The sequence below is a fragment of the Amblyomma maculatum genome, unplaced genomic scaffold, assembly GCF_055883805.1.
Source record: "Amblyomma maculatum isolate TAMU_Amacu unplaced genomic scaffold, ASM5588380v1 scaffold_13, whole genome shotgun sequence".
In the NCBI taxonomy this organism is placed as follows: domain Eukaryota; kingdom Metazoa; phylum Arthropoda; class Arachnida; order Ixodida; family Ixodidae; genus Amblyomma; species Amblyomma maculatum.
The window spans coordinates 30,988,418-31,015,828 of NW_028146738.1; the positions used below are offsets into that span (position 1 = coordinate 30,988,418).

At 45.1% G+C, this 27,411-nt stretch overlaps 1 protein-coding gene across 1 annotated transcript in view; it reads right to left on the reverse strand.

The window, feature by feature from the left end:
• The window catches only part of LOC146172501 (DNA (cytosine-5)-methyltransferase 3A-like), a 292,512-nt gene that overhangs the window by 131,386 nt on the left and 133,715 nt on the right, over window positions 1-27,411 (reverse strand). Inside the window, exon 9 of the mRNA XM_084585778.1 lies at window positions 15,635-15,699. Coding sequence (XP_084441904.1) covers window positions 15,635-15,699 — 65 coding nt within the window. The remainder of the gene's footprint in view (window positions 1-15,634; window positions 15,700-27,411) is intronic.

A 27,411-nucleotide genomic window follows, 5' to 3' on the forward strand; every position in this document is an offset into this window, starting at 1 on the left:
GTGCTTCGCCTACTATTGTGGCTTCCCATGATACAATGCTACCTATTACATCCGTTTCGCATCAGCGGAAGCGTTTTTGTATCGCAAAATAACCGCCAGGCGCAACACGATTGCTGCGCGTGCACAGGAAGCTAGCGGAGCATCTGCTTCGGCGAAGCCCCATCGTTTCACATTTCGCCACCATGACAGGAATGCAGCGCTGCTGTCGCACGGCGAAACTTGTGCTTGGGTTCCCTTATAGTGATGAGATTTCACTGCATGAGCCGAGCCTGAATTTCAGTGGCATAGCCAGAAATAGTTTTCGAGGGTGTGTCATATGCTGCTAGGGCTGAAAAAGTGTGGTGGCATGCAGCACACAAAATACCAGTTGGGGGCAGGGGTTCCAACACTGAAACAACCACACATTTTTCATAAACTGTGTTGTTTCTATAAAGTTCATAATCAAAAATAAATTATGTTTGACCTCTGATATTCTTGAAACCAGCAGACACTGGGGGTGCATCACGACCAGAAACACCCAACAGCAAAAGGGTTAACAATGAACATCAGCACTCATTCAAGCTGCCCATTAGTCCTATCAACCAAAGCACAGATACCACCAAGCATTTCACCCCCTCTAGCTTCCAAACAAAAGCAGGTGGAATGTGCCCTAGGGCCTGTACAGCCACAACTGTAGTTACTCTTGGCTTTGCAAAACCATGATGCGCGAGAAGGTTGCATAAGCACCACAATTGGTGTTCAGACAGGAAGCCTCTTCAACTCTCCTTTTCTAGGTGCTTTCTGCATGTGATGCTATACAAACACCTGACCAATCAGCACCTGGCCATGTCACCTGCTAGAGCCATGCCCATTATTTTTTGTTTGCAACATCAACAGCACTGCATATACTGTAGAATGGGGCCTTTAATGCTATTGCATTAATAATGAGAGAATACTCAAGTGGCCAGCCTCACCCTTCCACATGGTAACTGCCATACATTCCTCAGACCTGATGTGCAGCCAAGAGGCGGGTGAAGGCCAGGCATAAGAAATTCATTGTCACCAATGGCAGCTGAATTGGAATTCATTACAAATAAACTCATCTTGTGCTCAGCAAACAGGCACAAGGATAAATCAGCAAAGCTACTCATGCACACATGTCCTTCAGAGATGTCTACGATGTGCAAGAGGAGAAAGTGCTGAAAAGATATTACCACCGCTGGAGTGTTAGGTGGTACATTTGATTTACTTCCATGCTTTCTGCTGTTTAAAAATGAGTGTAGCAGTTCTAACAAAGAAAACAAAAGCAGGCGAAAGGGTACAGCATGAATCGACCAAAAAAGCTTGATTGTCCATAAGTGACCGCTGGACTACCTGACATTCCATGCTATACATCGGAATGGTGCAAAGGTCACAAACACAGGAAATAAAAGGGACAGAAAGAGCATTTATTATCAGCTGAATTTATTGTGGAATACATCACTTTTTATAGGCCGGAGCTGTCTAAATTATAGCCCTGCAGATAAAAAATTTAAAAAATAGAGAATCATGATGCTCCAAAAGCTTTGCATGCGCAGGTCACAGTCAGAACAAAGTATCAAAAAAAACAAACATGATAAAATGACTGATTATCAGGATCAACACGACTCTAAAAAACCCAGCTCCTGGTCACTGAATTTTATCAACATTAGGTACAAATGCATGTGGGGCCAGCTTTCTGTCCATTACTTCCTCAGTTACTCAATTACTTCCCCTTCAACTTGCTCTCTGTTCTTCACCCCTTCCAACATGGGTTTTCAGCCTTTGCATTTTCAAGTGATCTAGAAGGTTATTCCTTTCATCATTTATTAACCACTTGTGCTCACTCACTCATTTTGAACTAATGGGTAGTCTGGCCAAGGTAGACACATCCACACTTAGGCAATATCTCATACATGACTTCTGACTGGCACTGAGTCAACAGAAGATCATGCTTGATAGCACATTTCCGAAATGATTTGGTCATCATGGTGCAAACCTTTGTTAGCTTAAATGGTACTGAAAACAACATAATCCTTATATCAACTGCCTATCTTCTCAATGTTGTGCACTGATTTGTGCATGTATGAAATCACAGTTTGTTTTTCAGTTTAAGCAGCAGCTCACCCTTGGAGGCAATTTTTTTTTTGTGCGAAAGCAATACTACTCCCATTTTCAGCCCTTCGCGTAGCCATGGTAGGTGGGCACATTTGGCCCTAATGACCCCAGATGGCTGTGACATCATAGCAGCTGTGAGAGATTGGCTCTCAAGTCGAGTTGTCACATGGCGGCGGTCAGTAGGCAAGGCGCGCTGCAGCTGGAGCCGCGCTGCTACCAAGTGGAAGCGCTGCTGTCACCTCTTCTCTCACAGTTGCGAGGATAAGGAAAACGAGCAAGAGATGAGCTACCAAGTTGAGTCATCAGGTAGTGGCAATCGGTAGGCACGACGTGCTGTAGCTGGAGCCACGCTGCTACTGAGTGGAGACGCTGCTGTCATCTCTTCTCTCGCAGTTAAGAGCAAGAGGAAAATGATGGGCATATAAATGCTCGCATTTGCTCAGCTGAGGTACTCGCTATGCATTATGATAAACAGAAAGAAGTCATGCTGTCTCGATGAAGCCAGGAAACGACAGCAGGCTAGAGGCAGATGAACAGGAAAAGCATCTCGCTCAACAGCGCGCTCAAGATGCAGCTAGACGAGCGCATTGCGCTTCTCTTGAATCGTCCTCAATCGGTGATGACTCCAAATGGAATGTAATGGACGCTTTGAACAGTGAAAATTCTTTGTCGACGTGATTACTCGTGTGAAGACAAAGTCTCACTACAGTGATCACCAAAATGTCCTTCATAGGTAAAATCAATAAAGCTAAACAATAGTAAACTCCAATGTGTGTCCTGTGTTAATCGTACGGTCAACATGGCACACCACAATTGTGGTGTACCATGTTGTGGTGTACCACAATTGGTTACACTACGAGCTTAACTATAGCGTAGCCAGCTATTATTGCTTTCGCAACCTGCCGGGCTTCACTAAAGCTAAGCCCCAGCTAAGTTTTCATTTTTTCAGCTGCAACGTCAGCTTAAAAACCGGAGGTCTGTGGCTTTGATTTCTTTTATGCACAAATTAGAGCATAGCATCCAGAAGACAAGTGGTTGATATAAAGTGGATATGGTACGAAGTAAACATGGTGTTACAGCACCATCTAAGTTGACAAAGGTTTGCTCCATGATGACCAGGCAACCCCCGAAATCTGCTATCAAGCATAACATTCAATTTACTGAGTGCCAGTCAGAAGTCATCTACTTGATACTGTTGAAGTAGACTGGCCACAGTTTCAATGAGAAAGCAAGCAAAAATGGTCAAATAAAAACAATGGAAAGAGGAACCTCCTTGATCACTGCAGAGAATACAAAGGCTGCAAACCAGTGCTAGAAGGGACAAAAGCTCATGAACTTAAGCAGAAAGCAAAACTGAAAGGGAAGTAACTGAGGCTTATCATATACAGAAAGCTGGGCTCACATGCATTAGCATTTCACATTGATATTGCCGCGAAACCTTCAAAACTGTGTTTGTTGTTTTTAATAGCTTCCGGCATGCGGTCTTAACACTGTGATCCTGGCACGCGTATCAATTCTTTATCCCATGTTTGTTCATGCTCATTGTCGCGATACGACGTGTTATCATTTTCTTTGTCACGAAAGATGCGCCGCGATCTGTCATGAAGATTCTGATCACTCGCGTATGTTTCTACAATGTTCCAGGTTGTGCTACTAGCAGTTTGCAACATTATCTAGATTGTTTTAGGCAGCCTTTAAATTGAGCGTTGATGAGTGTGACAAGTATTCTTTGTTTGACGATCGACAAGCACGTTTGTTGCTATTGCCGCTGATGGGACAAGTCAGCCCAATAAAAGTTAATTTCAGTACCATGAATCCTGTGTCTTCCTTTGATGTCAACGACCTTGTCACCACTACGTGACATTTGGTGGAGGTGCTGCCTTTGATCCTCGAGGACCAGCCAACAGGCCACCGAACCAGTCGCCGGCTTCAAGGGCTCCAATCTGAACACGGTCTGCTGCCAGACCTCATTTGATCTCGGAAGGCATCCATGCTGACAATGGCCCAGCCTACAGCATCGGTTGTTTTTGTCCAACCACATGAGCCCACCTGCTTCCATGGACGACCGGATGATGCGGAAGACTGGGTGGACCTTTTTGACTTTGTGGCAAAATTCAACGACTGGAACGACGCTGCGAAACTCAGGCAAGTCTACTTTGTTCTTCAAGGACATGCCCGAGTTTGGTTCGAAAATCACGAGACCTCTGTAAATGATTGGGAGATATTTAAAGCAGAGTTTTTGATGGCCTTTGCAAGTTCTGTTCGAAAAGAAAGAGCTCAGGCCCTCCTCCAATCAAGACTCCAACTCCCAAACAAGCCCGTCCTGGTGTACGTAGAGTGGATGAAGCGCCTGTTTTGCTGCGCCGACCCTAACATGACCGAAGGTGAGAGAGTGAAATTGTTAATGCGAGGCATTAAAGAGTCGCTTCTTGCAGGACTTGTCTGGAACCTGCCGAAAACTGTGGACGAATTTGAAAGGGAAGCATCAACCATCAAAAGACGTTTGACACCCGGATGCACCACTACAAGCGACCACTTCAGCCGGACTACTCAAGCCACTACCCCAGCGCATCTGCAAGCGGAGAGAACCTGCGGACCTCATCCAGGAGATCATGTGAGAGAAACTTTGCTGATCGCTGCCATCATCGCAACAACTCCAGGTGGCGACACTCGCGAACGTCATCTGTGAAAATGTGCAGCATGCGCTGGGCGTTCCTCAAGCGACAGCTGCGACTGTTCCAGCACAAGAGGTAACAGCGATGAACTACGCTGCTGCATTACATCGCCCTGTGCCCCGACGTGATGAATTTCTAGCCCTCACCGCTACCGTCCTATTCCTAAAAGCTGCCCTTTGGCCCCCGCCCACCAAGACTACCAACCACCCCCAAGCCCCAGGAAGTGCGACGCCTGGAGGACAATGAACAACCAGCAATTATGCTTCCACGGTAGTGAGGCCGGCTACATTCTGTACCATCGATCCCCGTGGATTTGCAATCAATGCTCCATGACCATGCCCAGGTGAACGACCGCAAGAAATCGACAACTATCTGCGTAGCGGTGATATTGCGCCACCAAGCCATCGGTTTAGGTCCCCATCGCGGTACAGGGCCTGCTTTGCATCGCTTGGTCGTAACTACGATAAGAGTGCACGGAAGGTCGCCAAGCCTGCACAGGGGAAAATAAATAGAGCAACCTTTGGAAGTGAGGTAGCTTCACGGCGAAAACACGAAGATCCTCCATCGCCGACGATGAGTGACGACAACACAGCCATTAAATCGCCAGTCCACAAAACGGTAACATCGACGAGATCATGACCAGACCAAGTTGACATCACCGCCCAACGACATTACTACGGTGTGCCCAGTCCGTGACCTCAGCACAAGACGAAGCAGAGATCAAACACTGAAGCCAACGTGCAATACTAGGATGCGAACAAGCGACCTTAAGGTTGCTGTTGACGGACGCACGGTTACCGCCCTAGTGGACATCAGTGCCGACTACTCTGTCATCAGTGGAGCTTTCGCCGCCCAGCTCATTAAGGGCCTGTCACACTAGCACGACAAGATGCCGATTTGGTCTGCCAACAGTGCGTCTTCCTGATGTCTGCGTCTATGTCACACTGCGCCGACGAAAACAGTCGGCCAACAGTCGGTGTCGGTGGCGTGTCACTCGCAAGACGGCTGTCGACCAACGGTCGCCCAACTCCTATGTCACACTAGCCAGACAACATGCGAAACCTCCCCACCGACTAGGTCCTCTCATTCTCACTCTCTTCTCGTGTGATTATACGTTCCTTTTCTTAATCCTTTTATTTTTTTCTACCATGCAAAATTTTCCTTTCTGTAGCTACTCCCTATCTTATTTTTCTTGGTTTATTCTCGGAACTACTAAATTAAGGAACGCTTAATTTTAATTCTATTTCATATATTCGACCATACCAAAACAAGCACCTCAACAGTCGTGATTATGGGCCGAGACTGAATAGTGCTCAGTATTTTACGGCTCCGGTTGCCGGGTCAGAGCGTCAGTGTTCGAAAAATAAAAGCTGTCCCTGGCGAATAAGAGACAGTGTATATTAAAAGCTGAAAAAAAATAAAAAAAATTTCTACCCTTGGGATCAAACTCACGACCTCCTGTTTGATAGCCAGCTGCGCTAACCACTGCACCACAAAAATTAGGCCTAACCAGCGCTTTCAGAGGTTGAGATAGCTAATATGCTGTCTTGCAGTGTGAAAGTCGCGAAGTCAGTAGGAGCGTTTACTGCTTAACTGACTGTCCAGATTGCTGAGAGTAAACTGCAGATAGTTTGAATCCTGCCGTGTTGTGCAGTAACAGGTAAAACTTCCTGCGGATTTAGTAAAACATTAGCCGGATTTCACAGGGCTGGCCGCGGGACCACGACTGCTGTTGGTTCTGTTGTAAAGTGTAAACGCAAGTTCTGAACTTTTTGCGCACACAATTCCTGAAACACATTGAATTACGGAACAAGAATTTATTGCGTGATGCGTAACATAGCGTTGAAATAGGCTTGCGAAGTAGCGACGCAGCAACTAGACCTTATGACTGTAAACACAACGATTGAAGTGCGTAGGAGGATCGGTAGCTCTAGGCTGGCTTCAAGAAAATAATCGCTTTTTTTGATAATTTCTTTGTCACACACTATGTTCATTTTGCACTATTCTGTGCTGTTCGAAAACGCGGAAAGATTACTCATGGTCCCACGCGCGCCGCAAATATATGCGCCCCGAATTCACTGCCGTTGATATTCCATGTGCATTCTGCGGCCCCGAGTATACTTTGGCGGCTCACGCTCATGTTTTGGTCAGAGATTAGGCATTGATTCTACATTTTTACGTACATTAGGGCTGAAAGGTATTTGCCGTCAACATGGTATACAGAGTCGGCTTTGCGTTTCAAGAAAGTGTTTGCTCAACGGCCGATCTCGGGAAGACTCGGTCACCGACAGTCGGCAGACTGGTTTTGTCGGTGTCCCCGGCCTCAAAGCCTGTCACACTGGGAAGACATCTGGTTTTCGGTCGTGTTGGTGTCGTCGTCGGCCTAGTGTGACAGATTGGTCGGCCGCAGACACGGTCGGTACCATTGTCGGGTCTGCGTCAGCGTCGTGTCATGCTAGTGTGACAGGCCCTTTAAAGTGACGACCAATAGCGACGGCCCGCTAATCCGCACCACTCACAGTAACCTTATTGCGCCGTCGGATTACAGCAAACGAATGTACCTACCCTACCAGCTTCGTCGTCCTACAGGACTGTTCTCACGATGTGATTCTCGGCATGGATTTTCTGAACAAACATCGAACGATCATCGACCTCCGATCCAAACTCATCAAGCTCTAGACCGACAAGGCCATACCGGCTATGAGAACTTCGACGCATCACGTCACTCTCAATGTCCTCAATGGAGAATCGACCGCACCGCCCCGATCAAGCGTCATCATCTCTGTGGTCACAACAGAAGTCGAAATCACGGAAGGGGTTGTCGAAGGAAACACTCAGTTGTTACTGGATAGAGGACTTGGCATCGCAAGAGGCATCGTCTGTTTTGTCATGGACAAGCTGATGTCACAAACTTCACCGACGAATACCGGCACCTGAACAAGGGTATGACGATTGCTTTCCTTGACGAGCTAGCGGACACCCAAGACATCTTCGCTCTCCCCAGCCAACTTGAAGACGATGTACCCAACCGAGCCAAGCAGCCCAATTTCGACATTAACCCAGCGCTCCCCCGAGACAGACCAAGACTGGATTCGCACTCTTCTTGAAAACTACAGCGAGTGCTTTTCTTCAGCGTCGAAGGTGTGCCAAACTCCATTGGCAAAGGATCACATCATCACAGACAAAAACACTCGACCGCTATGTCACAGTCCCTACCGTGTATCGCCACGAGAACGTCAGGCCATACGCAATCAAGTTGAGGAAATGCTGCGTGATGACATGATCCAGCCATCCAACAGCCCCTGGGCTGCACCAGTCATTTTAGTGAAGAAAGATGGCACACTTCACTTCTGCATCAATTACCGCTGCTTGAATAGCATAACTAAGAAGGATGTCTACCCACTTCCCCGCATCGACGACACACTGGACCAGCTCTGCAATGCAAGGGACTTCTGATCGATGGACCTAAAGAGCGAATATTGGCAAATTGAGGTTGACCAAAGAGATCCGAGAAGACCGCATTCATCACACCGGATGGTCTTTTCGAGTTCAAGGCAATGCCATTTGGCCTCTGCTCCACACCAGCAACGTTTCAATAAGTAATGGACACTGCGCTGGTGGGCTTGAAGTGGCAGATTTGCCTGGTATACTTGGATGATGTCATCTTCTCGTCAAACTTAGAAGACCACCTGAAACGGCTGCAGACATTGTTGGAAGCCATCAAATCATCGGGACTAACGTTAAAACCAGAGAAGTGCCACTTCGCCTACGAGGAACTGTGGTTCCTAGGTCACATCGTTAGCAAGGATAGTGTTCGGTCAGACCCGGAGAAAAGAGCTGCAATCGCGCAATTTCCACTGCCTGCTGACAAGAAAGGCATGCGCAGATTCCTTGGGCTGTGCACCTATTATCGACGATTTGTCACAAACTTTACGCGCATCACCGAACCGTTGACACAGCTCACAAAGGCTGATGTAATGTTTAAATGGGAAGCGCTGCCAGAAGAAGCCTTCAGCGAACTTAAGCGCCGTCTGCAGTACCCTCCAGTACATGGCCACTTTGATGAAAATGCAGACGAAATTCATACTGACGTGAGCAGTGTGGGCCTAGGAGCCATTCTCATCCAGAGAGTGCCGCACAGGGAAAAGTAATCACCTATGCTAGCAGGTCCCTCACAAAAGCTGAAGTCAATTACTCAACGAAGAGGAGGAGTGCCTCGCAATCATCTAGGCCACTTCTAAGCTTCGTCCATACCCATACGGTTGACCATTCAAGGTGGTAAGCGACCACCATGCACTTTGCTGGCTGACTAATTTAAAAGACCCATCCAGCCACCTTGCCCGATTGAGCCTACGTTTTCAAGAATTTGACTTGACTGTAATTTATAAGTCGGGCCGAAAGCATTCTGACGCAGACTGCTTATCACGAGCTCCGCTGATGCACCGGTGAAAGAAGACAATGAAGCGCTTTTTTTGGGACCGGTAAGCGCCAGCAGTTTTGCAGAACAACAGCGATCAGACTCTGAGCTGAAAGTGCTAGCCGATTACTTAGAAGAAAAGACCGCTTCCCCTCCTGCTGCGTTCAGACGACATTTATCATCATTCGTGTTAAGAGATGGCCTCCTCATGAAGACGAACTTTGCTCCCAACAGGACCACGCAGCTTCTTGTTGTGCCTAAAAACCTCCGGCAAGAAATTCTGCAGGCATTGCACGATGAGCCCACAGCAGGCCATCTCGGGTTTGCGTGCACGTTGCGTCGAATCCAGGAGTACTACTAGCCGTGACTGCCTGCTGAAGTTTCCCACTACGTGAAGATATGTCGTGAGTGCCAAAGAAGCAAGACACCGCCATTCAGACCAGCAGGACTACTAAACCCGATTCCACCCCCAGACATGCCCTTTCAACAACTTGGGATGGATCTCCTCGCCCCTTTCCATCTTAGTCTATGGGTAACAAGTGGATCATCGTGGCCACTGACTACCTTACTCATTATGCAGAAGCAAAAGCACTGCCCAATGGTGCAGCGGCAGAAGTTGCTAAATCTTTTGTCAAACAAATTTTCTTGCAACACAGTGCCCCAGAAGTGCTCTTCATGGACTAGGGAAAGGCGTTTATGGCAGAGTTGATGCAAGCCATCCTGGAATAGTCATACAAGCCATTGACGAAGAACTGCATACCATCCCTCGACCAATGGTCTTGCAGAGCGCCTGAACGAAACGATCTCGGACATGATCACCACGTATGTGTACGCTGAACACAAGACCTGGGACGCCATCTTGCCGTACATGATCTTCGCGTATAACACGGCAGCTCAGGAGACGACCAGAGCAATCCCATTCAAGCTTGTGTACGGCAGGCAGCCCACCACGACGCTCGACGTAATGCTGCTGCACGTAACCAACGAAGACAATCTTGACGTCGCCGCCTACCTGCAGCGTGCAGAGGAAGCCCAACGACTTGCACAGCTGCGTATTAAAGACCAACAGCACACCGACAGCCAACAATACAACTTATGAAGACGCCATGCAGAGTACAATACAGGAGGCCAAGTGTGGGTTTGGACACCAATTCGTCGTTGTGGAGTAAGTGAAAAGATGCTGCGTCGATACTTTTGGGCCGTACAAAATCATTTGCCGCGTTGGACCACTGGACAATGAAGTCATTCCCAACGAAAAGTCAGCATCACAACGGCGACGCGCATCCCCAGAAACCATGCATGTTCGTCTGAAGCCTTATTACGTGTGTTAATGAATCCATGGTGTATAAACTTTGTAATATTTCTATTTAGTTTGCTTTGTTTATTTTGGAGCATCGAGGCGATGTTTTTTAAGGGGGGAGTACTGCCACGAAACCTTCAAAACTGTATTGTTTTTTATTAGCCGCCGGCGTGCGGGCTTATCACTGTAATCCTGGCACACGTATCAATTCTGTATCCCGTGTTTGTTCATGCTCGTTGTCGCGATACGACGTGTTATCATTTTCTTTCTCGAGAAAGATGAGCCGAGATCTGTGCCGATGATCCCGATCACTTGCGTATGTTTGTACAATGTTCCAGGTTGTGCTAGTAGCAGTTTGCGATGTTATCTAGATTGTTCTGAGCAGCCTTTAAATTGAGCGTTGACGAGTGTGACAAGCATTCTTTGTTCGACGATCAACGAGCACGGTTGTTGCTATCGCCGCCGCCGGGTTGCTTACTTCTTTTGCAGGTGCAAGTCAGCCCAATAAAGGGTTAATTTCAGTACCATCAAGCCTGTGTCTTCTTTTAGTGTCAACGACCTTGGCACCACTACGTGACAATATAACTCAGCGACCAGGAAGTGGGTTTTTTAGACAGCTTTTTCTAGATTCTGAGAATCGGTATTTTATTATGCTTGTTTTTCTTGATGCCTTGTTCCAGCTGTGATATGCACTGCCTTTGGAACGCTATGATTCTGTATTTAAATTTTTTTCTACACTGCGCTCAAATCCAGATATGCACTGGCATATAAATTGTGGTATATTCCACAATAAACTTGGTCAGTAGAAGGTGCTCTTTCTGTCCTGTTCTGTATTCGTGTACACTGCCCTGTTCCAAATTACGCCATGAACCGACTAGCCTTACAGCATGTATTTCCGACAATATGGCCAGCTCCATCTGCTAGCAGCGCCGGCACTGCACATATTACAGTTGAGCAGGTTCCAATCAATAGGCAACGGACAAGTACACTATATGGACCACAGCATGCATTTTGCCTTTACTACACCCACAATCAAGACTATGCTGCACAATGAACTGGCAGTGTGGACCATAAGTCAAAATAGCGACAAAGAGACATGCAAGCGGACAAGATCTAAGTGAATGAATACTCCCAAATCATAGCGATGATATGAAACACAAAAGAAAGACTGCAGTGCTGAACTATTGTCTAATGCATGTAGGTAATGGTGTCAATACAGTGGATGACAAGGATATTTGGGATGCCGAAAACATCTAAAATGAACCACTCAAAAGCCAGTGCTAGCAGTGGAACTCCAGCAGCAAGAGCATATATCGCCATAACAACACTATATATGAGAGCCAGCCATTGCTGCAGTAAAGGCATTAAAAGCCAACAGAATGCAAAAGCAGCAAACGAGAATGTGAGACAAAGCAGCAAAAATATGTAGGACAGAAACACAAATTTGCAACACATAACAGGCCAATATTGTGTGGAGTGGACCGAACAACGCACAGCACCTTACAAAAGCTCAGAACCTGATAGCAGACTTGTGGCTGGTATATAACTGACAAGTGCAGGAGATAGAAGTCCAAACGAAAAAATGCTGCCATGGGAAATGCACAGAGCCTACCATGCACAGGGCTCTGGACCACAATACTAATTCAATGAAAGATAAAGTACAGCCACAAAATGTCAGAAGCAAGACCTTTGTTGATGTCACTTAGGTTTTGATGATTTAAGGCTGAAAACCGACCCTGAAATAGAAGGAACAGTACTGGTCACATCTGACAATAGCTCACAAAAGACGTGAATCAAAATGCCAGGTATAGCAGGTACAGTGAGAGCTCATAATCCCAAGCCTCGAAAATTTTAACTTTCGTTTAATATGCCTTTTTCACAAAATGTGGCACCATATGAAAGTGGCTGAAAATTCATCTGCTACTGGTTTAACGTCCTTGGGAAATGCAGTTGCCTGCGAAATGCTGATGTGTTCTTGACAGCCACCGCCATCTGTTGCATACACCTGTCACGAATATTAACTGCACATTGCCTCGAAGGTAAGCTCCGACAATGCCGATCTCAGAGACTAAAAACTACACATGCGCAGCTGGGGTTGGTGGTCTGTTTTCAGCCAGGAAAAAGGTGCACATGCACAGAGCGGTCTTGTGAAAAAGGCAGATTCACACTTCGCTACTCAGTGCCACAAGCTCCATAGTTGATCGACCAAAAAGCCTATTTGAGTGCGAGTAAGTTCAGTCACAAATAATTGTAACTATGTGCCACAGCGTCTGGGCAGCCAGGCCATTGGCCTATGACCTTCCGAAAAAGCCCCTGTGACAAGATGGCATAGCTGTGAAGCTGCACCTCCAAATTTGGGAGGAAAAATGAAACCAGAAGAATGGATGAAGACAAATTGGCACCATAAGTGGCGTGGCAGCTGGTTTTCCAGTGGGTAAGAGTTAGTGGCACATGACCTCCAAAACTTGCAACAAAATACTCGTTAATTTGACCCTAATTAATTCAGAAATATGGGTTTGCACTATTTAAAAACATTAAACAGCATCCCGGGCAGCCCTTTGCATTTTCAAGCAGTTCTACTTTGACACTCCAGACAGCATGCCGACAATAAAGCACTGAGTGTAATTTGGAAAGTTGCAGTACAAATGCAGGCAAAAAAAACAAGTCGTTCTCATCACTCTTTTCAAGGCCATTCGTTCGATAACTTAAACTTGAGATAATTCCTTTTTTGCCATCCCGCAGAGTTCAAATTAATGAGCTTTTACTGTATTAGAGCAAATAGTCCGATCCGAAAAGAGAGTTTATAGCAGTTCTATACACAATTTCACAAAGATTGCTGCTATATTAAACACTGGGCTGTGCTTGTATCACTGAAAAGGATTGATGACTGCCCACCTTAACAGCGCAGTCGAACTGCATCTCTGGGTGTTGTGAAATGGCTGATAGGAAAAAATTCCAAAGGTTTCATGCAACGGTTTAACCATCGATGCAAGGTAAGAGCACCAACCCAGCTGATAGGAGGGTCTTATTCAGATGCATCACAGGAAGCTTGGTGGGGTACCAACCAGATAGCACTAAGATTTGGCAAAGGTAGAGCCCATCAAATTTAGTAAAGTAAAGCCAAACTTTGAACCGCACCTCACTCCTCTGTCAGCCATTTCCTCTCACTGACTTGGCCTAGGCACTCCTCATTAGGTGATCAGCATCACATGGTAGAAACATAAGACCAAGCAGCTGTGGGAAGCATCCCATCAGCCCATGACGTGTGATGCTGAGATTTGACCATGTCAGTTCTCTGCACCACTGCAGGCTCAATGGTGCCCTGCCTTTTCTACTTGGGCAAGAAACGTTCTCAAAAGAAAGCTCCCTGCAAAACTGCATCTCTGCAGCATTGTGCAAATGTACACAGAACTTAGCTAGTAGTAGAGGTGTTTTTTCATCTACAAAAAGAAGTTACATAATTTTTACTTCATGAGAGTGCTACGCAAATACTAAGTGACAGCCGTTAATCAGGTTTACCATGGTTAACAGCTGCTGCAACTATAGGATATGTTGAACAAGTTGTCTGAAATAGGATTTTTCTTTTTTTAAGCTGAGCCCTATGGGAAATCAAATAATGTTTCCATGTTCAATTTATCTAAAAATTTATTTAACCAAGTTTGTCTTAGAGTCCACTGTGATATGGTAACCAGCACCAAAAGGCATTCGAAATGGCTCCTACAAAGTCATAAGTAGGCTACACTTCCAACCCCTGCACATACGTCATCAACCGAATTGCATATAATTCTTCTTCTCTACCAAGAAGAAGATAGTTAAAAATGAAAAAAAAATCCCGTCTCCACTGGGAATCCAACTTCCATCCCTCGGATCCCCAGCTGAGTGCTTTAACTGCACCATGCCTGGGATCATGAAACCCACATAATTCTTCTTGTGTATCGTGAGGATGGTAGTTAAATAAAATATCTTGTCTCAAATAGGAATCAAACCTCCATTCATTGGACCCCCGACCGAGTGCTTTAACCAACTGTACCACACCTGGGATCATGAAGCACACATCCTATTTCTCCTTGTCTACCTTGAGGATGATACTAGCGATGACAGTGAGGATGCTGTTAATGATATTGACAATGATGACATTTGCAATGGTGATGATAGCAAACATGATGCACCATATGCACCAGCAATGCTTAGGTTTTTATATTTCTGCATGTAGATTCCAAAGTGCTCTTGGAATTTTAAGTGATGCCGATGTGAAAGCTGAAGAAAATGTGGGCCACTGGCACAGCTTAAAGTACCTTCAAAGCTCCTCTAATGGCACAAGGCTTGCTCAGGGGAGAACTAAAAGTGATGAATTCTTGTGGCTCAACAAGAGCAGTTAGCATGACAATCTTACCATCCAAGGTGGCCCAATGGTTAGACGCTCAGCTAATGAACTAGAGTAGCTCAGTTCAAACCTGATTGCAGTTGAAATTATCCCGCAGTCCTCCACTAAAGCTCTTCCCTCACTCTTCTTTCACTCCCACCCTACTATCCTTGTAGCATGGTCAGGTGTCCAGCGAGAAGTGCAACAAATACCCCACCTTTTCTTTTCAATGAACCAAATTAAATATTTATTTATGAAAGGTTTCTTCCATGAAACACTCATGGTAGCATCCTCCCTTAGTCAAGCATGCAATACATAAATTCAAATAGTTTTCGGTCCAAGAATAGTGCGAGTTAGTGTGCAAGTTTTTCACTGTCTCTTCAAAACATGGTTGAAGGGTGCGCTATAATGGAGACTGCACTGTACTTGTAGCAGGGAAAGAGGTGAAAGATCATCTCGCCACGCCCTATCAACAGCCTAGTAAAACTGGTTTCTCTGAAGGTCATGAAAAGGTCTCATACCTTGACAGTGTATAAGACAAAGAAAATAGAGCCAGGGCAGTGTTTTCAAGTTAATTTTCTTTGCTGGATTTCCATCAATGGTGATTAACTTGTGGCTATATTAACAAAAACTAAATAAGAAATAAAAATCATTGCTTTGGTTCTAAATGTACAATGGACCAACTGAAAGTGAAAAAAATTAACCAAGAAAAGAACAGGTAAACCGTTCTGGTACAATAATATAAAAAAATGAAATGCACTGACCTTGCACAGGCGTCGTTGTCACAAACAAAGAGATCATCGCCACCTCCACAAATTAAGCAATATGCCTGAAAAGAGAACCCAACCACTTATGAACACTGCCAAGGACACTGTGCTAAGGAATGAGAGGCTAGTAAAACACTATATATATAATGTCACACCAGTACACTATCTAGAAAAGCTTGACAGTGATCAAAATATAAGTACTACAAAGCAAAACAGAAGGAGCCACACATTCAGATGCTATGATCACACATCATGCTGAGCAATGAAAGTGACTGCATATAATTTGCTATAACGGCGATGCTTCATCACAATGTGTGCTGACCCAAAGAGCCCAAGATACAGCATAGAAGTAAGATGCAATATAGGTTTTCTTGCACTGTTCACTGCAGGTGACCGACAAGTACAGTAGAGCATCCATAACATTCCTGGCTACTGCATTTTTCAAGCTCCTATGTAGCTCTGAAGGAGCACTTCTGTAGCTCCCATAAACTCATGCATCATGTGGCTTGTGGTAAATATACTACAGAACTAACAAGTACTGTAGAACCCCTGTAAGGTTCCTGGCCAATGCATTTTTCTAGCTGCTATGTTGTTGTGAACGAGTACTGCTGTAGCTCCCTTAAAAGCTCAGCCCTTACCACCCAACTCCAACACTCTTCCCACATGGTATACTAAAGGTCATCGAGTGCTGCAGTGTTTTATACCCCATGCCGGACTGTGTAAAGCTATAAAAACAGACTATAATGGAATTCAGCAGTTTCCATACCACTGCCCACATGGACACCTACCCGCACATTTATGGGAAGCATGGATTTTAGCTGTGCACGTTGGTGTAGTTCTATTGCAGAAGTGATTTAAGTGTATACAATCAAAGCTTCAAAAATAAAAATGGTGTGAGAGCATTGTAAAATGAAGTTGCATGCACTGGCTTAGAGGTTCTTATTTCTCTCATCTTGGCTTCCCTTGTCCCCTGCAGCTTTCAATACTTGAGGACTGAGTGGAAATAAAGTGACCGCCATAAAAATGACTCAGAAGCCCAGGGCAAGAAAAAATTGGGCTGCTGTAAAAGCAATGCTTACACACACAGGTGCCACAGCTTAACCAGTTCTGCCCATCCTCCACCCTTGATGCTATCATTCTTTCAACAGCTGCTTCTGCCAATGAAGAGCCATCTCATGGTGTTTTAAGATATTGTCAGGCATGCAAACAGAAGAGAACAAGGAAGTGCAAAAAGAGGCTCTCCAGAATAGAAGTGGAAGAAGAGGAAGCTCACTATATCTTGGTTAGCACATCAGGTAAAGATGCAGAATCACTTCGTAAATAAACCTTAACAGTGTGGTGGAAGGTGCTGCAAAGATCATCACGGATTCCTCTCTACCTCGTTCGAGCCGACAACTCGCTGGGCTCTCCCCTTTGACATCCACAATGATCCAAGACGGCGATGCACGGCAGCCAGGTCCAGCGGCACCCGCATGGCAGCATTACCGTGAGCCGCGGACCTTTTCTGGCAAGGCTGGCGAAGACGTGGACGACTGGCTCACCAATTACCAGCGGGTAAGCAAGTACAATCGCTGGGATGCCACTGTAATGCTGGCAACGATCAGAAACTCACCAGCTTCTGATCACAGCCTGACTCCTCCTGCCCACTGCTCCCGACAATCGCCTTCTCCCCGCCGTTCTCCGCCACCGGGAAACTAGCGTGTGCGGCCGATGGAGGTGCGGTCGCCAGGTTATCGATATTGCCAATTCCTCTACCGATCATTATGCTGAAGAACCACTTGGAAGTGTTAGTGGATGGTGTTTGTGTTATGGCCTTAGTGGATACGGGTGCTACAATTTCCGTGATGAGCTTAGATTTTAAGAACTATCTCGGCTGCAAAATTATATTTGGCTGGGATAGAACTGTCATATTTCGAGGTGTAGGGGGAGAATCGTTGCTTCCGCTTGGTATTTGTTATGTAAATGTAGCAATGGCTGGACACGAGTTTAGAACTGAATTTACGGTGCTCCCTCGCTCTACGCACGACGTTAATCTAGGAGTTGACTTTTTACAGCAGTGTGGCGCAACTCTCGACTTCAACAGTGGCGAGATATCAATAAGCCCCAGCCTTCGATCCGCCCTCATAGAAGAATCGCCGCGGGTGGTCCAAGTGTTTTCTGTTTTCAAGGATACCGTCATTCCGTCGATGTCCGCCATCTTCGTCCCAGTTGTGTCTTTGGGTGCAGTTCCCAATGCCTTCGACGCTCTGGTGGAACCCGCTTCCCTTTCCGGTGCCAAAAAGAGTGTGTTGGTACCCCCCAGCGTTGTTCGAGTGAACGAGGGCCGTGCCACGCTTTGGACTCTCAACCATACCAATGAACCTGCTGTATTGCCGCGTGGTTTGAAACTCGCCGACTTTGAAGAACGCCTTTCTATGCACATCGCCGCGTTCAGTGACGGCATTGCTCGTTCAACTAGACGTCCCGATAATGCTGATTCCCAGCTTCAGTCTATGATAAATGAATCACTACCCACCAACGACCGCCGAATATTGATGAAGGTTCTTATGAAACATGCAGACGTGCTCGACTTTGCTCGAGATCAGCCACCACTGATTCTGCCTTCCCACATCCATCACATGATCGACACTGGATCTGCACACCCGATTAGACAGACACCACACCATGTTTCACCTTCAGAACATAAGATAATTGACGAACAGGTCAGTGATATGATGCAAAGAGGAATCATTCAGGAATCATCTAGCCCATGGGCCGCCCCTGTGATTCTCGTGAAAAAGAAAGATGGCACCTGGCGATTTCGTGTTGACTATCGCTGCCTCAATACTGTCACCAAGAAGGATGTTTACCCACTCTCGCATGTTGATGATACCATTGACTGCCTCCATTCAGCTTCCTACTTTTTATCTGTTGATTTACGGTCCGGATACTGGCAGATACCGATGCATCCGAAAGACAAGGAGAAGACGGCATTCGTGACTCCCGATGGGTTATATGAATTTAACGTGATGCCTTTCCGCCTATGCAACGCTCCGGCTACCTTTGAAAGATTCATGGACACTCTTTTGCGTTGACTGAAGTGGCAAATTTGCATGTGTTACCTAGATGACGTAGTGATTTTGGGAAGGACCTTGGCCGAGCATAACAGCCATTTAGCTGTGGTCCTTAACTGCATGGAGAAAGCGGGTCTCGTGCTGAACTCTAAGAAGTGCCGCTTCGGTGAACGCCAGATCGTTGTGCTTAGGAATTTGGTTGACAAAGACGGTGTTAGGCCTGACCCACAGAAGATTGAAGCTGTCAGCTGCGTCAAAGAGCCCAAGTCTGTGAAAGAACTCAGGAGCTTCCTCGGACTTTCCTCTTACTTTCGACGATTCATCCCTAAGTTTGCTGACGTAGCCTACCCCCTCACATGCCTCTTGCAGAAACATATTCCTTTCAAATGGACTCCTGAATGTGATTCTGCATTTCGCCAGCTCAAGTTTCTTCTTACCTCGCGGCCCATACTGCGTCATTTCAGCCCGACAGCTCCCACTGAACTCCACACTGACGCAAGTGGCATCGGCGTGGGTTGCTCATACAACGGCATGACGGAAACCAACACATTGTCGCTTACGCAAGTCGCACCCTTAGCAAGTCAGAACGCAACTATACCGTGACGGAGCAAGAGTGCCTTGCCGTCGTTTTTGGCGTACAGCAGTTTCGCTCGTACCTTTATGGACGCTCCTTTACAGTCATCACCGATCATCATTCACTTTGCTGGCTGGTGAATCTACGCGACCTCTGCGGTCGGTTGGCCCGCTGGGCATTACGCCTTCAGGAGTTCAACTTTACAGTGTCATACAAAAGTGGCTGCCAACACGCTGACGCTGACTGACTCTCGCAACTACCCTCTGCGATGACAACATTGACGACTATCTCGCCGCCGTTTCCGTACAATTTCCGGATCTTGCCACTTTCCTGCGAGAACAACAAAAAGATCAAGACTTGGTATCACTTTTTCAAAAAGCTCGTGATCTGGCATCTGCGAACCCTTTCTGCATTCGCGATGGTTTGCTGTATCGAAAAAATTACTCGTCTGGTGGTGCACGCTTTCTGCTAGTCGTTCCGGCTAGCCTCTACTCCTCTGTTCTACAGTCTATGCACGATGACGTTACAGCTGGGCACTTGGGGTTTTCCAGGACTCTTATGTGCATTAAGGAACGTTTCTACTGGCCAAATATGCGTCGAACGACTCAGCGTTATATGAACTCCTGCGTGCAGTGCCAGCGGTTCAAGCTCCCCACGACTTCTCCGCCGGGCCACTTACATCCGGTGACACCACCAACCACACCATATGAGCAAGTGGGTGTTGACCTCATAGGCCCGTTTCCCCGCTCATCCAAAGGCAATTGCTGGGTCATCGTGTGCGTTGATCATCTCACGCGTTACTGTGAAACTGCTGCCATCCCTTCCGCTACCGCCGCTGACGTCTCGTTCTTTCTTCTTCGCGCTGTTGTCCTCCGTCATAGGCCTCCTCGTGTAATTATCAGTGACCGAGGCCGCCAGTTTATGGCAGATGTTGTAGAACAGCTTCTGCGCTATTGTACTTGCCAGTTTCGTCACTCTATGGCATACCATCCCCGGACAAATGGCCTCATCGAACGTACAAACCGGACACTGACGAACATGCTTGCGATGTATGTTGACTCGCGGCACAAGAACTGGGATGACGTGCTTCCTTTCATTACTTACGCCTATAACACCTCGAAGCATGAGACAACTTCCTATAGTCCATTTTTCCTCCTCTATGCCCGTCCACCTCGACGTTCTCTTGATACCATTTTGCTGTTCTCTCTCGACACCGAGGCGTCTGTTTCGAGCACCCTCTGCCGTGCTGAAGAGGCTCGTCGGGTCACCTGATTACGCACTCTGGCCTCACAGGACCGCTCTAAGCAATGCTACGATCGTCAGCATCAGGATGTCTCCTACCTTCCCGGCGACTTAGTGTGGCTCTGGACACCTCTCCACAAGCGTGGTTTGTCCCAGAAGCTGTTGTCGCGCTACACAGGCCCATTTATTGTGCTCAAATGCATCAATGAGTTGAACTACGTCGTGTCTAGTTAATGTTCCCAAGGTCGCCCCTCTCGGAAAACACAGGTAGTTCATGTCGCAAGAATGAAGCACTGCCACTCTCGCTCGGGACTCTGACTGACAGCCCAGGGGCTTTGTCTGCGAAGGGGGAAATGTCAGGCATGCGAACAGAAGAGAACAAGGAAGTGCAAAAAGAGGCTCTCCGGAATAGAAGTGGAAGAAGAGGAAGCTCACTATATCTTGGTTAGCACATCAGGTTTAGGTGCAGAACCACTTTGTAAATAAACCTTAACAATATTCTACATATGCAGAGTAATTATGAGAGCCACAAAGCCTTGCCAGTTCTACGCAGGTGTATTGCACTTATGCAAACTAAAAAATTGGCACATAATTAGGCTCCCCCTTAGAGGATATGATGCAACAGCCTCACTGGCTCCCTCTTGCAGATCCTCGTTTATGCACATACACTCTGCTATTCACTTATTATAACCTCTTAATTGGTGCCCCTGTTGTCTTGCATTACAGAACGCAGCCACATCACAACTTAAAACATTATATGGAAGACCACACAACACAGCTACCAAGACCCACTTTAACCAAGCCATATGAACATGCCTGCGTAGTAGCTTTAGGGTAGTGCATCAGACTTGTGGCCCAGGGGCCCCAAAGGACGAGATGGAATCGATTCCCATCTCACTCAAAGAAAACTGCCCCAGCCAACTCAGCGATGTAGTTCAGTTTTGTGACGTCCCACAACCTACCCACGAATTAGTACCAGGCTGTCACCTGCAAGCTATGACCAGCCATAGGCACACTAGTGTGATTTTTCACTCATAACACTGACGTCAGATTTTTTGAAGAATGAGGCATTAATACTTTTGTTCTAAGAGTCGAGACTCCAGTAACCTAACCCTCTACACACAGCATACAGTTAAATGGCCATGATCCACCCTCCAGTTGAAAATATCTTCTATAGTGACAAGGTTTTGCCCCCAGAATGCAGAGCAGGAAACATTTTTTAAAAGAGTAATTAGTAACACATTTACAGCCTTCAAAATCAACTGTTTGTTCCATGTTTCTCTCCTCCCATTCTCTCGCAGAGGGTTTTCCCTCTCCTGCCAGACTGTCTAGCTAGCCTCTACAAGCCAAATTCCCCTTCCTCCTCCACATTTGGTGGGAGGCATGGTATGACTAGAAAGGCTTCAGGAATGGTCAACCTCAGAGCATGGACACCGCATGCATGATAACAAAATGGGGAAGAGAGAAGCACACAACAAGCAGCTCACACTATTAGTGGTCTCTGCCTACCTTTCCACAGACCTGATGCCATCATGAGTATGGATATATGTTCAGGATCAGCGACCAGAGTAGAAAGCAGGGAAACTGCTTTTGAAGGGGCACATGGAAGTGTTTTATGTTTTTATGTTTTTGCTGCTTTCCAACATGCAATATCACTGTAGTACTTTGCTGAACTATATCCGATACCTGATCAAAGCTTTGGAGTTTCGTTTAAAATGCCATACTCTGGTCAGTGGCCCTTTAATGTGGCAGGCTACCACTCTGCACAAACTTTTATAGAGATATTTCCATGAAATTGTTAGGGTAGGCTCAGAGTACAAACATTTGAAGAACTAGCAAATTTCTTGGAGCTGGGCTTATAGGTCCACTAGTATAGAGCAGTATATACAAATGGTTTCCATAGGTACCTTAGGACATGCCTTGAGAATTCGCACATTTTGCTGGCACTGTGAAATTCATTATGGTCATTCTTAGATAGTTACCCCAGGGCAAAGCAAGTCTTTTCTTAAATTTACTTCCTGAAAACTGAGCCCAGCCCCAATTTTGATGCCATTAATTAAACAAAATTTAATTTGTTTATTATTTGATTCCAGACACAATTCCTTGAAAAACGGGATTGTCCTTGTCTCAAAAATTTATTCAGATATGAAACTAAAGAACCCTCATAAAAATATGATAAGCAGTTCCAAAGATACAGCTGGACTAAGCAACCACATAGGAAAAAAATTGATTTGATAAAACAGCCCTAGAAAGTTAAGGAAAGCTAACTTTCTGGTTTGTGAAGATATTTAAAGTTTTCATAGTAGGTTCATAGCATGGACATTTAAGTTTTATTGAGCTGGGTAGGCTCATTCTGAAGTTACAGGAGTATGTCAATATCAGTCAGATGGGTCGTGCTCCCACTCTCGGCCCCAGGTGCCATCTGTGAGCACCCACATCTTGGGGTCTGAAGGTCAGGCAGGTGTCATGAATAGAATGAACGTTTTTGTACAAGTGCTCTTCAATTCTCTCGTTAATATGCTCTGCTACTATGAATGTAGGTGTTTGCTGTACATCAAACTCATTTTTTCTGTTCCAGAGTTCTACAGCTATTTGAAGTGCATTGCTCACCTTGTTTATGCAATATCTGTGTGCAGTCTACCAGGCAAGTTAGAAACTGAAGGTCACTGGATATAAGTAGATTCATGCAGCAGTATTTTTATTTATGTGCGTGTTCTTCACATGTGATAAATTCATGAGCATTTCTTTTTCACCTTTTGATTTTTTGGATGAGATTTTTTTGTCTCCATGGGGTCAGACATAACTGGAATAACATAAGGATGTTTAGGTGAAATGTGTTTTCAGCCACCAAATGATTAGTCTATTTCTTTTTACTCTTTTATGGCAATGCAATCATGACTGCGAGCAATACAAATGGGTATTTCTGCTTGCTAAAAAACAACACGGAAAACGACAGAGCCTATAGAGTCTTTTTTTTTTGTTACCAGCCCGTGTCAAAACAAAATAAACATGGTTTTATTACATTCTATGGCACTAGCCCCAATGGCTATTCGACACTTTCATAGACATGAAGATTTCAGTAATGAGAGCTGGCTTCTCAGTTAACAATAATACAAGTTAACACAATGAGGAAAACTTTCGTGTTCACAGCAGTGGTTGTTAAGGTGCTCGACTGCTCAGTCCGAAGAGATAGGTTCAACTCTGACCACGACAGCCATGTTTCGATGAAGGCAATATGGAAGGCTCCCAATCAGAATATATACTATTCCAGAAATAGACTGAGTTTTCGGTTTTAAAAGGTCATGTCCCCATTAAAATAAACTTGCTGTGCACAGCAATGTTGCTCGCGGTCGACCCACTGCAGGCATGCAAATATTTCTGTTGGGCAGCATATTTCCTGTTGTTCTGTTTGATGCCAGCGCCACCTCTATACATTGCCTTGACCCAGGTCAAGCTGCACAGGAGCAATGAATACATGTAGTACTGTCTCCAGTCTAGCTTGACTATTTCATTCGGTCTCGTGGCATCATGCAACTGCCAACCAATCAGTCCCTGACCATATCACCTGTCAACCACCACCTGTCAGAGGCATCTTTGAGATTTTGCACTCGCAACAAAGTGCCGACTCTCCATTTTATGACGAATGGGGCCATTATTGATGCCACACAAGCATTTCATGCTTATGCCTATATCTATCAATCAATGGTTTCAAAGTCATATTTTCTAGGGGGAACATGGGTCTTAAAGCTAACTTTGTTATTTATTGCCCAAATTTGATGCAACCTCATAAAATTGTTCAGTTTTTTCTGCCGATTTCAAATATGCAAAAATGTTTCTTCTATGGCAATTAGTTCTAAAGATATTAGACAATTATTACTATTGTCTGCTCAAACAATAGAGGGAAAAAAGGTTATTAGAAATTATTTTTAATATACAGGTAGATACTATAAAGCTTAAGGAATGCAATGTTGGAAGTACAATGTTGGAGGTACATTTTTTATTTTCACTTGTAAAGCTTTTAAATCTTATCCTGAAATCCTTACACAGTTGCCATGTCTATGAGCGCAAAGTTGAGTGAGCTTCTAAATCTCTACTATGAGCTCAATTTTAAAGCTACTTCCAACATTGCATTCCTTACACTTTATTGTATCTAGCTGTATATTAAAATTAATTTCTGATGAGCATTTTTTTCCCTATTGTTTGGGCAGATAGTAGCAATAATTCTCTAATACCTTTAGAACTAATTGCCCTAGAATTTTTTTTTTTGCATATTTGATATCAGTAGAAAAAACTGAATAATTCTGTGAGGTTTCATAAAATTTGGGCAATAAATAACAAAATTAATTTTAAGACCCATGTCCCCCCTTAAAGCTAAAGTCACCCACCGGATTGTAGAGGAACTATTCTCTCAGTTGTGTTTCCTTTTTCTGACATGTGGAGATCTAACATCACCACAGTCTGATGTGGTGACATATGTATGCATTTGTTTACATTCTGTCTGCATTGCATGCCACTGCCCAACGAAAACAGTGTTTCCTCAGTCTGATGCATCAAAGGACAAGTTTTTGGATGATGAAAAGACCAGTGACAAGGAGAAGTTCAAGTTATCAGATTTTAGCAGTTACAGTGAAACTGCATCCAACTGACTTGGAATGCCAACAGGCATATGCTGGCAAGTTTTGTGTTCATCTCCACACCATTTAATGGCTACCATGAGATTTAAAGACGTGTGTTCTAAAGGTCACTTTTATCTGCAGTGTCCTGTCATTCGGGAGGGCTCACTTGCTAATGACAGTGCAGAGTCGCCTCTGGTGCTATGAGACTGCTGTGTGTCAACCTCAGCATGAAATTTACTAAGCATTGCATACTTTGCATAACTCCAAATATTCTGTACATGACGAGTTGACATTCACTTGCTTAGTGCAAGAGTCCTTCTTGCAGAAAATATATAAGGGAAGTTTTGGCCTATGTGGAAAAGCATGTTTTGAACTATTTTTCCTTTTTAGTCACAAATGCTTTTACAAAAAAATATTTTCATAGCCTCATGAATAAACATGTCAAGTGAAACTAATACCATTAAAAAGAAAATCCCCCAACCAAATTATTCTATAGACTTTAGCAAAAGCATTTCTTGTTAAATGCAAAAAAAAAAAAAAACATTAGTGGCATCACCCAAAAACTGTGCTTTTCCTGCAGACAAGAAGGTGTTAAATAGCCAAGACAACATACAAATTTTTGTGCCTTATATTAAACATTGTTTCTTTTTATGCATTACCATGTGGCATAAACATTATTTTTGCTTGGGCACCACGTGGGCCCGAACTTGCATATGTTACTGGGCAGCATTCTTTTGGCCAGGGTCCCAAGCGCTTCCTTTTTGTGTTCACCTAAGTAGGTTTTTGTACAAGTTCCCACATGTTTTCGTGCTCTGGCCTCCGGCATGTGCACAGTGTCTGGGAGGCTTTTTGCAACCTTTGAAAGTGTCATGCAAGTGCAGGTCTTCACCAATATCAGCAAATGTTAGACTAGACACAAGGTAGCAGGTCATATTAACAGGGTGATTAGAAGACCACATGTGCTCACGGGAGGATAATGAAGATAGCACGAGACCCACATGCCTGGTCATCTACACATTTTCCTTCCCCCTTCAAGTTTCAGAGTGAATCTCCACTTCTAGTATGTACAGCAGAAGGTGAATTGGAAATGACTTCTAGAGCATAGTTTAAATGTCCACGAAGGAAATGCCAGAGGTCATTAAAAGGTCACGTCAAGCTTGGAAATAACCTCTATGTCAGTTTAAGTGTCCACAAAGAAAGTGTGATTGACACTCCTTTACTACCATTCCATTAGTGGTCATTTTCCCATTCCTGCATGCACCACTGAAGGTCATATCATTTGAAAGTGTCCTGTACTGTATGGTTCAGGTGTCACACAGAAAGCGTGACAGATAATGCACTTTTCTTTTTTTAAGCTGTTTAAAGGTTAAAGTTTATTTGCAAGCCTTTTCTACTTTCAGCTCTACACTTAAAAAAGACATTTATTGGAATGGTTTATAGAAAGGAAAGGCATTTTAATTGTGCCGTAAGGGAAAGGAGATAGGTAATCGTGAAACTAGAAGTGGAGCAATTTCCAACACCTAGCTGACCACTTGGCTGACACTGCACAGCACACGGACACCTCTCCATTTCGCCTACGGCAAAACACAGCTGCCGATGGCCAGGTTTGAACCAGGGTACTCCAATTCAGTAATCTAGAGTCTTGCCTACTGAGCCAATGCAGTGGGGCATGTGACATACTGCCAGAGCGAGCCTTGACTTCTGACATACTGAGCTGAAGTCAAATTAGGCTTGGAAGTGACCTCTAAAGGAAGCCACGCTGCTACCACAGCTGTGCACTTTGTAGTCACCTCAGCCCCAGCACGGACTTTTGCTCTGCTCACTTGCTCTTGCCATTTGTGCCATGTGGGTCACCGAGTGACTCGTCAGATCATGGGGTAAAGTGCGGCAAAGAGCTTGTGCTAAACTCATGTAGCACATTCGTGGCACTCCCAGGGCTGCCTGCACTCATTAGTATGTTTTGCTTATTAAATGATCTATTTTCACATTACTCACACAACAGACGAAAAATTAAACCTAGCAAACAATAAATATCAAAAAATGGCTTAAAATTGCATTTTTTTCCTTCGTCTTCTGTACATGTACCGCCATTTACTATTTGCGGCATATATTGCACGAGTCATTTCCTGTGGACACTATGGTTGACAGTATTTCTTGTGCGTGCATCAGTCAATTGTGCATCAGAAACTTGATTCTCGAAGCAGTTGGCACTTTAACAGCCCATTCCTGAGATTAAAGCAGACACGCGAAACTGCCATTGCTCGTGCTAGATGTGGGCTATGTGAGAGT